Genomic DNA, 14,045 nt, shown 5'->3' on the forward strand with positions numbered 1-14,045 from the left:
GACTCAAGGTATTGAATACTTATATAATCAAGACAGTGATTTAATTTTCTTATATATTTTTTTAACTTTGACATGAGTATTGTAGATCGCTGATTATTATTTTCTCCAATAATTTCAATCCCACTTTGTAACAAGTGTGAAAAAAGGGGTGTGAATAACTTCTGAAAGGACTGTATATAGTAAAATCAAGACCACACAAAAATATATTGCATAATATTTTATTACATTTCTAAATCATATTTTCCTTAATTAAGAAGTTCCAAATATATCTGTCTGAGTGTCTCTTATCATTAAAATTAGCATTGTATACAATTGAAAAATAGTCCAACTTTTTGCTTGAATATACATCAATGCAACAGATTAACCCTACACAAAAACCAAATGGTGTGTGTGTGATGGAAATCGTAACAGAATTTGACAAAAACATTGCACCATGTTACTTTCTGAAATACTTCAATAAATACTAGGCAGTACAAGCAAATACAGAAACCAATAAGATACAATAAATATAAAATAGCCTGAAAGAGGAAAACAAATAAAAAGCAACACATGAGCATACAATGTGAGGATTTAAGGAAATGTGTATGCATTTTAGTATGTGAGATTAAGTTTATACAGCATGCATGAGCTGCTCATATGTGTCTGATAAGACCTGTTCGAGTATGTGTATGCGTCTCCCCATTATGGTCTGATTCTCTCATAGTCCAGTTACTTCCATGAAAGCTTCAATAAGCTTTCTTTAGCTCTCTTGCCATTTCAAAATGTCTGTCTCTGGGTTTGGCACATTAGTGTCCACACAGACAGTAGTCAGAGATCAGCAGACAAGGTGGACACAGTTGGTCTAGAGTCCTGATAGAAAAAGCAGGTATGATTCAAGGTGCCGTTCTGATTGCTGGATCGCTTCCATGTTGATGGCCATGCTGATGATAGGATGTTTTGGCACTAGGTGGAGTATTAAAAACAGTTCCATATAAAAAAAGGGCGATTGAGTGCAATCTGAGGACTTAACTTTATAGAAAGGGGGATTGCTTCCCAGTCCAGTGAATGTTGCGGTGATGTTCTCAATTATATTTTGGTAAAGCAGGCTTGTCTTTTGAGCTCAATCCATTACGGCAGACAAGACGGCCATGACGGCAATGCCACAGCACAGGAGCAGGATCTGCAACAGGGAGTGTCTGGAAAAAGATGTGTTTTTTTTGCTTCAGTGTCTGCCCATTCATTTTCATATTCGTGTAACACTTTTTTCCCCTCTGCATATTTAGTCTCTTAGTGGGTATTTGCATGGTGGTCAGTGGCTGTCCAGACTGACCAGTGTACATACCTGAGGCTAGTCTCCTCCAGAAGGTCAGGCACCACGTTGACCAGGGCTATGTACAGGAAGCCTCCCGAGGAGAATGGTAAGATCCACGCTGTTGCATTTTCTACACAGGATAAAGTGGAATGAATGAGACATTTGGTTTGACTTAATTTAAAAAAGCTTTTCATGCTGCTTGGAGGCCAAAGCACTGAAGTCTATATGGTTCCTTGATAGCCTATACCAATGGTGTGGACAGTTCTCGACATGGGCAGGAGCTCACCGGAGCGGAGTACCAGCACTTAACGGTCTACTGCTTTAGCTCCTGCACCTCCTATAGAATATTAAATCAAAAGTATTGTGGATCTCTTGCACCTAGTTATAAACAGTACCGGCATCCAAAATAAGTACTGTTCCTTATTTCAGTCCAAGTCAAGCACCTGGTGTGGAGCTGTAGTTTGAGTGCTCTGCTGCTGTTTTGTATATGGAGAATGCTAGGCAGCTCACCTGTCCCTCTGGGAGACTGGGCACATAGGGCGAAACAAGCCCCCAGCACCCCTCCCAGGGCTGTGGATAGCTGCATGCGGGCGGCACTCCAGCGGTCAAACCCTGCACGCAGCAGGATGGCAAAGTCGCCCACCTAGAGATGAGCAAACATCATGTCAGCAATGTGTCACAGATTCACATATAAGCAATGCGTCACAGAGCACAATTATGTAAGCAAAAAAAGATGGGGATATCAACTAGAACTGAATCAATTCATGACTCAAAAAACAGTCATAATTAGCTTTCAATGGTATGAAGTATGTTACAAAAAAATTATTTTAAATAAATAGGTCACAAAAATAGCAAGTTTGAACTTACCTCATGGGGGATTTCATGGAGCAGGATGGCAAAGGTGGTGAGACACCCAACCTGTCAGGAAATACACATAACATGTCTCTGATCAGGCTCTGCAAAATGTATACTGTACAAGACGTGTTTCCGATTCTATACTACTCAAACTCTGATAACGCCTCTCCTGTACTACATTACAGTGTGTATACATGACAATGTTTTTTCATGCATCCAACTGGGCTTCTACTTTGATAAACACCATCATACCTGCATATAGAAATATGAGTGCAGATGGAAGCCAAAATAAGTGGGATGCCCATGTGTGTGAGCGATGTAGAGACATCTAGCTAGTTTACTTCCTCCCTGGCAAACTCTACCTTTGGCTCATGCTGTTAGCCTTATGCCTCTCCAGCTGGACCTTCTCCCCCACAACCGTGGGTAATGTAATCATTATTCTATATCAGAAAATAGCAAGGTAGAATTCAATGTCCTGACTCAATGTTCTGTTCTGTAATAATGACAATACCGTACTTAGTATTAAAAGCATAGAATTGTGTTGTTGAAACTAGTCTCTTAAGCAGGGGTGCAGTATCATGCTTATAGTGGACTGAGCTGAGAAACGTGAATGTTATGGCTAAGTGAGAGCTGATACAGCTATCTACAAGTCTGCCAAGGGGTTTAGGTCCTATGCCAATCATGGGCACAAGCCTCTCAAATGCCAAAACAACCACCTTCCATAACATACTGTATGTAGTCTGTACTAAGTCGGCTCTATGTTGAAGTATTGTATGCATTGTTTATGACCAAGTTGCATTTTGTTGAAATGTTTGCATTGAAATTAGTAACTGCTATTAGGTTTCATTCACATGTATTAAAAACCCACACATGGTGACTATTTAATATAGAGCATCTGGACAGACTGTTCTGCAGACTAACTCACCTTTCTGCTGACCAGGAAGCTCCCTGCCACAGCCAGGCCATGGGTGAAGTTGTCAATGCAGTTGGCCAGCAGGTTCAGGTACCCACTCGTCTGCCAGATAGAGACACAGAACCAAGTCTGTACAGGTTAACATTCAAAGGATCCCACAGCTGACTCACACTGAAGTCATATACATAAAGCTAAAGAGGTTACTTAGTACAGAGGATTTCATTTTGGTGGCTCTTAAGCAATGGAGACTTCCAGATTATTCTCCCTTTTATCATTTACATATGGCTGGTTAAAATGAACAATATTCCATCAGACAAACTTCACCCATTTGATCCAACATACCTTTATTTTCTTTGGCACTTGCTGCAAGCTGCTTTTTGTCTTGGAGGACGAGCTCCACGTATCAGAATGGTGCCCATTGATGTGGGACAACACCTCACTACTGGAGTCTGAGCTATGGGAGGTCTGAGGAGAAGGGGTGACAAAAAAAACGGTATTAGCCCAATCAGCAGGAAATTCCATAGCGTACAAAGGTTTACATAGTAAATATTAACATTTCCTTGAATCACAACCTACAATACTGTGTTTCTTTTATGTCACCCATAGCTTCTCTCCTCCAACCACTGACTGCACATTACATCCTAAAATTGCTGTCACAGTCGTCACATCTTCCACTGAATTTGCGTGCTTTGAACAAAAAACTAACTCCTACCTCAGGCCATTCTCCTTTCCAGAGCAGGGCTGACTTCCCTGTTCCTTCCTCGTTTAGAGCCATTTACAGTACGGTGGCATTTAATAGTCAAATTAAATGAGGGCAATGTTCTCTTTTTGTAACCACACCACAAGCAAGAAGTCAAACTGTACACATCGTCTCAAATATCAATCTGTCCCCTAATGTGTGAGGGGGCTGGTTAATTAATCGGAGAGGGAGAGTGACACCAGGTGAGATCGTGATTCATGACCCATGTCTCTGAATTGAATAGTAGCGCCATCTTGATAAAAACATGCTTAATAAGACTCCATTTGTGGAATGAGCACTGATCTACCCTGAGTCTCACTATCTACCCCTGAACACTCTCCTCTGGACTCTCTGAAGTAGATGTAGCAGCTGCTTCCTCCCCATCTCTATAAATAGCTACAATGAATGAGCCCAGACATGGATGCCAATCCTCCTCTTGAGCAAAAGAGAAGGAAAAGTGGTACACACACACCTTTTGCGAGATGGGGCACAAGCAACAGAAATGCCTGAAATTAAATTAAGAATTATCTCTTGTATAACAGAACATTTTAGCATATGGGATCACAAATGCAGTATGATTAAAAGTGCTGGTTTTCATCAGCAACTTAGAGTTGACTACGTCAGTGAAATAAAATCGATTAAAAAAAGAAGCCTACAGACATTAAGGCCTTCAAAAGACTGCAGTTGTGTACCTCTGTTTAACATACTCCACAAGAAGCTCTCCCATATCTACAGAGCAGAGAACATCTCAACTCATCTAAATCCACACTGTCAGACAGGGAAAATGCACCACCCAAAACCACTCCATACCCCTATATGCCAAAACATCAAAAGAATCCTGAAGCTAATACTCTGCACTAATACCCACACCAAATCCCATATGAAAAAGGGTCTCACTGGTATTAGAGAAATGGAGGGGAGAGAGAGAGAATACAGCTTTGATCCCAAGCGTGTCTAGCAGATAGACACTCGGGGCTATGGCACAATGGGTCCCTGCATCAGTAACCATGTTTCCATCCAGATTAAAGTTATACTGTATATAAAAAAAAGAAATCACGACAGCTGGGATGGAAACAGGAAGTGTCGGTACAATTTCATTATTGCTTGTACGACAAGGTGGGATCTTTTTGTCGGTAAAATGAATTATGCAACAAATTGCGTTGAAAACAATTTATTGCACAATTGTTGATAGAATTACCATCATGTCGAGGTAAATTTGAAGTCATGCAATGCTATGTTGTATGGTCCCCCTACTACAACTAGAAAAAGCGTGTCCAGTTTATTAGGCTTCAGATGAAAGAAGTTATGATGAACTTCACAGGGTGGTGCAGTCATGAGCTAAATGCTCCTTCCAATAAATATTGAGGAACTTATTTTGTATGCTAGTGAGATTATCTGTGTTTAGCTGCCAATTGATTGGGAGTCCCATAGGGCGGCGCACAATTGGCCCAGCGTCGTACGGGTTTGGCCGTCACTGTAAATAAGAATTTGTTCTTAACTGACATTCCATTCCTAGTTAAAAGGGTGTTTTTTCTTTGTCGGTACGTGACAAACTTTAGCACCAAAGTGGTTTCTATGTACACTGCATCACAGCCTTTTATCCACAACACACCCGATTGATAGAAGCAAACCTCTGGTGGGAAAATGTGAAAAATAAACTATTTTAAATGCATATTTTATAATATTCACATGAACATCTGTCAAAAGTTGGATGGAAACCTAGCTTATGACATTTGTTTGACTCAAGACTTATTTCCATTTGGACTCAAACTCAGCACTGTTTATTCATTACCTTAAGATGGCTTAAATTCAGAATGTTGAAGTTAAAATGCTAATGATTCATCACTGAAGAGTAGAATAAAAACTGATTGTGGTTTCTTCAGCCACAACATTATCAAACAAGATGATCTAATGTGCCTTGTTAAAGTTTAGATCAGAGTTATCCACTGAAGACCAGCTCAGACCAAACAGAAAGCTCTAGACAGAGCCAACTGATCCACTAGCCACCCCACTGCGTGGAAGAGTAGTGCCACTGTGGTACTAGTGAAGGGATTAAAGAGCATTGGTGCACTGGACACACCTAAACAAATATATGAGGGTTCCAGCATATGGGATGAGGTGTGTAATTACATGCGTGACATTCACCTTCTTTGGAAAGACATGGCCACTATCTTTAAATACATTTTGGGCTATTAAAGAGTTGACTTGACTCTGTTGCGCCTCATTTCATGTAGACAACATGGATAATACAACAGCATTGAACTACTCACAGGGACATGTTGGCTGTTACCAATGGAGTCCTCCTGGCTGTTCTCATCTGGGAACATCTTCTCCAGGAGAAGGAAGGACAGCATTCCCATGATAACCCACAGGCCCTGGGTCCTGTAGTGGAGCTGGCTCTCGTCTGAACACAGGGAGGATGGAAGAGACATAAAATGGAGCCTCTCACACTGTAACAGGGATGACAAACCAATTGGAAAACTTTCTCTAGGATTGCATGGTGACCCCCTTCCACATGGATCAGTGGAAAGCAGGCATGGCTTAGGGTTGCTCATCATCACCACTGAGGACATCACAAGTCAGCAAAGCATTTTAACGTGTATTTCTACATGACAACCAGAGGACCTCAGGTTAGGGAAACTTAATCCTGGGCCACATCCAGTTGCCAATAGTTATAGATAGAAATGCCATGAATAGTACTTTTCCAGGGTTACAATAAAAAATATATTGTTGGGGTACTGGAGTTTGGAAACACTGCTCTACATGACAGAGAGGCATGTCTGTTTACATATCATTACACAGGTGCACCTTGTGCTGGGACAATAAAAGGCCACTAAAATCATCAGTTTTGTCATAACAATGCCACAGTCTAAGTTCAGGGAGTGTGCAGTAAGCATGCTGACAGCAGGAAAGTCCACCAGAGCTGTTGCCAGAGAATTTAATAATTTCACTACAATAAGCCAACATCATTTTAGAGAATTTGGCAGTATGTCCAAATGATCTCAACTGCAGAATACGTGTAAGCACGGCAGCCCAGGACCTCCACATCCGGCTTCTTCACCTGCGGGATCATCTGAGACCAGCCACCGGATGAAACTGTGGTTTTGCACAACTGTAGAATTTCTGCACAATCCGTCTCAGGGAAGCGCATCTGCATGCTCGTTGTCCTCACAAAAGGTCTTGACCCGAGTGCAGTTTGCCGTCGTAACCGACTTCAATGGGCAAATGCTCACCTTCAGTGCCCCATGGTGGCGGTGGGGTTATGGTATGGGCAGGCATAAGCTAGGGACAACTAACCCAATTGCATTTTATCGATGGCAATTTAAATGCACAGAGATACCGTGATGAGATCCTGAGGCCCATTATCGTGCCATTCATCAGGTGCCATTACCTCATGTTTCAGCATGAAAAGGCACAGCCCCATGTTGCAAGGACTTGTACACAATCCCTGGAAGCTGAACATGTCCCAATTCTTCCATGGCCTGCATACCCACCAGACATGTCACCCTTTGAGCATGTTTGGGATGCTCTGGAGCAATGTTTACAACAGCGTGTTCCAGTTCCCGCCAATATCCAGCAACTTCGCACAGCCATTGAAGAGGAGTGGGACAAAATTCCATAGCCACAATCAACTGCCTGATCAACTCCATGCGAGAGAGATGTGTCGCGCTGCATGAGGTCTGGTCACACCAGATACTAACTGGATTTCTGACTCATTCCCGTAACTTTTTTTTAAAGGTAGCTGTGACCAATAACTGCATATCTGTATTCCTAGTCATGTGAAATCTATAGATTAAGATTTTTTTTTAAATGAACTGTAACTGAGTAAAACCTTTGAAAGTGTTGCATTTATATTTTAGTTTATATGTTTGCACTAAAACTGCTTTGAAGAGTTAATGTAAAATGCTGTATTTGACTATTTTTTTAAACTGACGAGAATATCTGCACTTCCAAAGTTCACTCATTCAAAAGATAAATGTGGTACCCTGTGAATGTTATCTGTCATCCCGTCTGGCTCTGTCAGCTTGAAAAGTGTCGAAATCAACTGTTTTCGCAAACAGCCTATCTTCACAATATTGCTGACATGTTAAAAAAGTGATAAGCAAACCTATGGACACACAGGAATTCCACTGGTCTGTGTGAAGGGTCAAAAGAGGTATACTGGTGGGGAGAAATAAGCACAGGCAATTTAAAATGGGGATGTCTCCAGGAGGGATAAGGATGGGGATAGAAAGAACAGGAGGGTGCCTAAGAGAGAACGTTGACCCACCTGGGCTGCAGGAATGGGAATGTGCCCAAGCCTCCGGGAGCAGGTGGAGGAACACGTCACCCAAGAGACCACCAATGGCAAAGCTCAGAAGCTGCTTTAGCTTCCGACAGCCAGCTGGAAACACACGGAGAGTAACAAGAGAGAAAGAGATGGTAATTATGAAAAGTTTAGTTGAGGTAGGCTGTATCATCCATGACATACAAAATTGCTGGTTCTTCGCTGTTTGAGCTAAAACATTTACAGGCTTCATTTAAAATAAACCGATGGAATAAGTGATTTTCTACTTCTAGCTTTCAAATTAAGAGCCATTACATGTTTTTCTATTTAAACATTTTCATCTTTGCATTAAGTATGACTTAATGATGACTATGACTGAATTAAAGAAATAGCCCTACTGGGTAATTTCTCGATAGAAAAAAAAATGGATCCAATAAATTCTAACTTCTGAACTTACAGCTTCAGAGAATGCAATTGCCATTGCTATGATATTACAAGATGACATTAGTGGACCAGGACAGGCAAAAGCCAGTGCCCTTCAGTGTTAATTGTGTTTTCTGAGATGTGTTGAAATGCAATACAGGGGCCTGGTTTCTCTTCTTTGAGAGTTTAGAATACAGCATGACACACCCAATTCAGCACCATTTCCATTGACACATTTATCCATCTAAGCTTATGTCAGTGATACCTTCAGAATTACTTTCTCTAGTAACAAAAAAAATTAAAATACTGATTTAAAACAAACTTGTCCTAAAACAAACACAGCAGGATTTGGGTGAGCCAAAAGTGCAAATATGTGTGTAACTGTTGTTGTATGTGTCGAACTGCTTTGCTTTATCTTGGCCAGGTCGCAATTGTAAATGAGAACGTGTTCTCAATTTGCCTACCTGGTTAAATAAAGGTGAAAAAAAATAAAAAATAAAAATGAATCAGTGACATTTGACCCCAATTTAACAGTTTGTAACACTATATGCACATAAATTGTACCGGTATCTCACATGGTTAAATACTCAAGACAACAAGAAAAAAAGAAATCAGTAACACAGCTTTGGAGGTAGTGACTGGGGCCTCTATATACTCTACTTGAAGGCTGTGTTTAAAAGGGTGTGGTCAGGCAGAGTTTAAAACCACATGGTTCATCTCATTAGCAGCAGTTTCCTCACCAGAGAAAAATAGAGGGGCTATTGCGCTACATTTAAATGGCTCTTTAGAAAAAATGGTGCAGAACAAATTAAAAATATATTTTATGATAAATTTATGCCCAGCTCACAAGGGCCCCTTGATAATGTGAGGCATTTGCCTCTTCTGCCTAATGGTAAGTCACCCTGAGATAGCCTACAGCGACTGTCTAATTACAGGTGTGTGGTGATTGAGGCCTATCCATTGTGGCTCATTTTCAGAAGAAAGAGAAGGCCTACATTAGTCTGGCTAACAGCAAGGCTCACATATCAGTTTAGGTCACAACTTACCCGCTGTCTTGAGGGCCTCTCCTGCCTCAATAGGAATAACAAGAAGGGGGAAAATTCCAGTGAGTCCTACAGCAACAGACCCAACCAGAGAGCAGAGCCAGACATCGGCACGTTCACTTGCAAAGAAGTCAGCTAAGGCCCAGAAGCCTAGGAGCTCATCTGGAAGCCCTGGGCCTGATCCAGCGGCTGTGGCTGTGGCATGAGCCATGGTTGCCTGGGACATCTTAACACTGGACGCCCCTCTGGATGAGACGACCAGCAGGGCGACACCAGTGAACAGTGCAGCCAACGCCCAGCTGGGCCTACCACCTCCTGATTTCATCCGTCCCTCGTTCCAGAGAGTACCTGCAACCAACAAGGTCAATGTTGCAAGATGGCGAGGTCATTATAGAATGTAGATAAGAATTAACTCAACCAGAGATGCTTTCTCAAACAAATGGTTTGCACATTCACTGCCAAACAGTTTGTATAGACATTTTAGGCTAAGGTTGTGATAGTGTGTGACCAGTAATGGGTGACGATAGATTAAAAATGGACAGGACAAAATAAATCCCTTGGTAGGGTAGTCATTCCACCAAAACAAATGGAAAAAGTGCTCCATGAGCAACTGCTTAGGTCTGCTAATATCTAAGAAAACGTGTCTACGGGCCCTATTTCACAGCATCTTGACTTGAACTAAACCAAATATCTATGGTTGACGTTTAATTCAGAAAAATATTAGTATATTAACTTTATATGGTTGTGTGTGATAAATCCTGCGATACCCTGTCTACACGACAGCGTCGCATTTTGAATGTGTCCATCAGAGTGCTGTTCAACGTCGACGAAAATCACAAATTTAAGGGAGAAAGACAACACTAAAAAAGTTGGAAGCTGTTGTGAAGACTTCGCAAACATGGCTTGCAGGAACAAGTTAAATGCATGTGTACTTCAACGATAGATATAGGATGCTGATATCTTGTTGTATGATGCTCGCGCAGTAAAAGTTACGACATAGCACAAGCGAATGTTGCACACGTTCCGGAAAGGCCCAAACATTGTAACATTTTGATGAATTGTAACAATTTGTAGGCCAGCTAACGTTAGTTACAATGTACTCACTGTAGCAACAGCTGTATCTGCTACGTTAGATATGCATCGCATGTATTTAGTTAGGTGAATTTTGTTTTTACTTTGCCAAAAAACAGCCTATCAGTTATATTTAATTCGCCCTGCTACTTGGAAAGTTCTGGTCGTGACGCACAAATGGCTGTCTATAAACAAACTCCGCTAACAAACTTAACTAGCCAAGACTAGCATTTCAAGCCCTGAAAGTTGAAGTCAGCTAGTTTGGAATGCTAAAATCACGCAGTCATATTAGAAGAAAAACTACATAAGTAATGTGACATTAAAAATACGATAATATATTTTACCCTGTTGTGCTTCCTGAAGTTCTTGCACCAGTGTGTCCCTGCCATCCAACTCCGTGAGGCTAGCGCTGCTGTTCCACTCTCCAGCTGATGCTGCAGATAGGTCCAGCCAACATTCCTGCCACGGCTTCCACTTTTCCAGAGGAGCCACGTCACCGGAAGTGCATTTTTATTCCTGACATCATGGCCCGGATTTGGATGCGAGGGAGGGATGAAATGTAGTTTAGGTTTCTGGGGTCTATTCATCACGGAAACCGTTTAAACGGGACGGACCTACCCAATAGAAACTCACGTTTGACGTTAAGAGTAAACGTTTTTTTTTTTGTAATTGAGTCAGGGGAGGACGAGAGATTTTTACCCTGTCAGCTCGGGGATTCGATCCAGCAACCTTTCAGTTACTGGCACAACGCACTAACCACTAGACCACAGGTGTCAAACTCATTCCACGGGGGTCGAGTGTCTGCGGGTTTTCGCTCCTCCCTTATACTTGATTGATGAATTAACATCACTAATTAGTTAGGAACTCACCACACCTGGTTGTCTAGGGCTTTATTGAAAGGAAAAACCAAAAACCTGCAGACACAAGGCCCTCCGTGGAATGAGTTTGACACCCCTGCACTAGACTATCAGCCGCCTCACGCTGCAATGATTACACCCCAGATTTGGCATTTGCCTGCAATGCAATGCTTCCGTTTCATGTGAATGTTTTTGGAAAGAGTACTTAAATGAAAGTTCACTATAGTAGAAGTACAATTAATGACTTTGAAAAAAAACTCAATAAAGTACAAGTACTAATTTACAGTAACGAGAGTATATTTGTAATTAGTTACTTTACACCTCTGCCTTAAGTAGTAGCCTATAAGGTAATGCTAAATGACTTAAATGTAAATGTAAATGTAATCTCAAAATATTTTACTTATTTATTTAACTAGGCAAGTCAGTTAAGAACAAATTATTATTCATACCAACAGCCTACCCCGGGCCAAACTCGGACGATGTTGGGCGCCGCCCTATGGGACTCCCAATCATGGCCGGATGTGATACAGCCTGGATTCGAACCAGGAACTGTAGTGACACCTCTTGCACTGAGATGCAGTGCCTTAGACCGCTACAGTACTCTTTTATTCTATTATATGGTGGGGGTAGATAATTCCACCAAGGCAATAAAACATTAATTTTGATAAATAAATCAAAGCGAATATGATTATAAATCCATATTGTGCTTTCAGAATAGGAGAGCATATTTAAATGCAGCCTAAATGGAACAGAAATGGTGCCTTCAGGGCATCAAGGCATCAACAAAATGTTCAAGGCTTGTCTTGTTGTATTCACTGGAAGGTGATGAATGGTGAAATAAATATTGGGGACCCAGGTCATTATGATTCATGATGCAGTTAACGCCATGATCTATGGAATACAAATTGACTCCCAACGAATTTGTCAGGCGGCCTACACTGTATCATCATGCCTATCTAGTTCGACCACCAGATGGTGCATTTGACAGATACAGTACAGAAAGTTCTAGATATTCTAAGGTATGGCACTCAGTAATCTCGTCCACCAGCTGGCCCTCTCCCTTGAGCCTGGGGATGAGGTTGGATTCCCATAAATACTCTGTTGATACAGATGATTTCCTCTATAATGATAACTCTTCCGTAAGATTATTTGTGAGATCCATACTGATTGACACACCAATGAAGTGCGTGTGTGCGCACAGGTTTCGGTGTGATTTGGCGCCTCTCTTCTTTGACCATTAGGTGCTGCTGTGAACCTCACTCCAGAGAAGGCCATCAAACTAGCTGCCAATGACTTCTTTAGACAGCACCTGTCCAAGGATGAGTAGTGCTCAGAGGCCTCTCTCAAATACCTGCCTGAGTGTGTGTTCAGAATCAAAAATTGTATCAAGAAAAAGTATGACATTAATCTATAACACTGTTTCTACTCTTTTAATCTATTATTTTTTTATGACGCAGACATGTTTTTAGGGGGTAGATCAGCTTTGATATAGCAGATAGATTGTGGCTTCTATCAATGTAATTGACTGCATCATTTCCAATTCCCCATATTTTTGGGGTAAATATACTGTATATTTGTCACGTTCATTATAGCGATGAGACCAAAGCGCAGCGTGATTTGAATTCATCTTCTTTTAATAAAGAAAGAACACGGAATGAACTATACAAAAACAACAAAACGAACGTCACGCTATATAATCATAGTGCTGACACAAGCAACTAAACATAGACATAGATAATCACCCACGAAATACTCAAGGAATATGGCTGCCGAAATATGGTTCCCAATCAGAGACAACGATAAACAGCTGCCTCTAATTGAGAACCAATCTAGGCAACCATAGACATACAAAAACCCCTAGACTGGTGACAACCCCATAAACATACAAAAACCCTAGACAGGACAAAAAACATATATCATCCATGTCACACCCTGACCTAACCAAAATAATAAAGAAAACAAAGAATACTAAGGTCAGGGCGTGACAATATTAGAAAATCTTGCATATCTTAATTTATTTCCACAATTAACAAATAATATGAGTAATAATGTTGTCAGTTCATACGAAGGGTTGTTACCTATAACTAGGATTGGCATTACAAAAATGTCATTTTTGGCAAGTATTTATTATTTTGACAAACAATTATTATGATTAATCCTGTATTGGCCCTAACATCATTGCAACAGATATGGGACACACACACACACACACACACATATACAATTGTAGCTGTTTGGGAAGGCATGCAAAATTGAGCAAGAATGGGGAGATATGATTAACCAATATCAAGTCCTAGCTGATGGCGCTCAGATACACCCCCCTACACTGAAAAACACACACATTGGTCCCCCGTTGTGAACATTTTCCCAAACATCTCTGTGCAGCCAGACCTTTTCATTATTTTGTGCCACCTGGCCACAATAATTGGTCCTGATTGCTTTGATTGTCCAAGTATGACCCCCTCCCCATGGGTTACTGTAGCTAGTGTTGCTAGCACTGCCACTACCTGGATGGGGACACCCCACCGTAATCCCCACTGACTAGGTACAAGGTCATCAAGGTTCTCATTAGCAGCTTTGAGAAAT

The 14,045-nt window shown here is 41.2% G+C and overlaps 1 protein-coding gene across 1 annotated transcript; it reads right to left on the reverse strand.

Moving 5' to 3' along the window:
- Positions 1–202: 202 nt before the first annotated feature.
- Positions 203–11,172, reverse strand: slc39a13 (solute carrier family 39 member 13). Its single transcript, XM_055921333.1, has 10 exons — positions 10,947–11,172; positions 9,535–9,879; positions 8,069–8,182; positions 6,069–6,202; positions 3,402–3,524; positions 3,072–3,161; positions 2,159–2,209; positions 1,802–1,934; positions 1,322–1,421; positions 203–1,175 (listed from the first exon to the last, which is right to left on the reverse strand). The coding sequence occupies exons 2-10, from the start codon at positions 9,854–9,856 to the stop codon at positions 1,100–1,102; spliced, it is 1,143 nt and encodes a 380-aa protein (XP_055777308.1). The 5' UTR covers positions 9,857–9,879; positions 10,947–11,172; the 3' UTR covers positions 203–1,099.
- Between the last annotated feature and the right edge of the window lie 2,873 nt (positions 11,173–14,045).

Source organism: Salvelinus fontinalis, chromosome 4 (assembly GCF_029448725.1).
Source record: "Salvelinus fontinalis isolate EN_2023a chromosome 4, ASM2944872v1, whole genome shotgun sequence".
Taxonomy (NCBI): domain Eukaryota; kingdom Metazoa; phylum Chordata; class Actinopteri; order Salmoniformes; family Salmonidae; genus Salvelinus; species Salvelinus fontinalis.

Coding starts and splice junctions, on each gene's coding strand:
- slc39a13 (XM_055921333.1), bottom strand. CDS start 9,856: ATGAAATCAGGAGGTGGTAGGCCCAGCTGGGCGTTGGCTGCACTGTTC. Junction 3,162..3,401: donor AAGTGCCAAAGAAAATAAAG/GTATGTTGGATC, acceptor TCTATCTGGCAG/ACGAGTGGGTACCTGAACCT. Junction 1,935..2,158: donor TCCATGAAATCCCCCATGAG/GTAAGTTCAAAC, acceptor GCTCATCTCTAG/GTGGGCGACTTTGCCATCCT.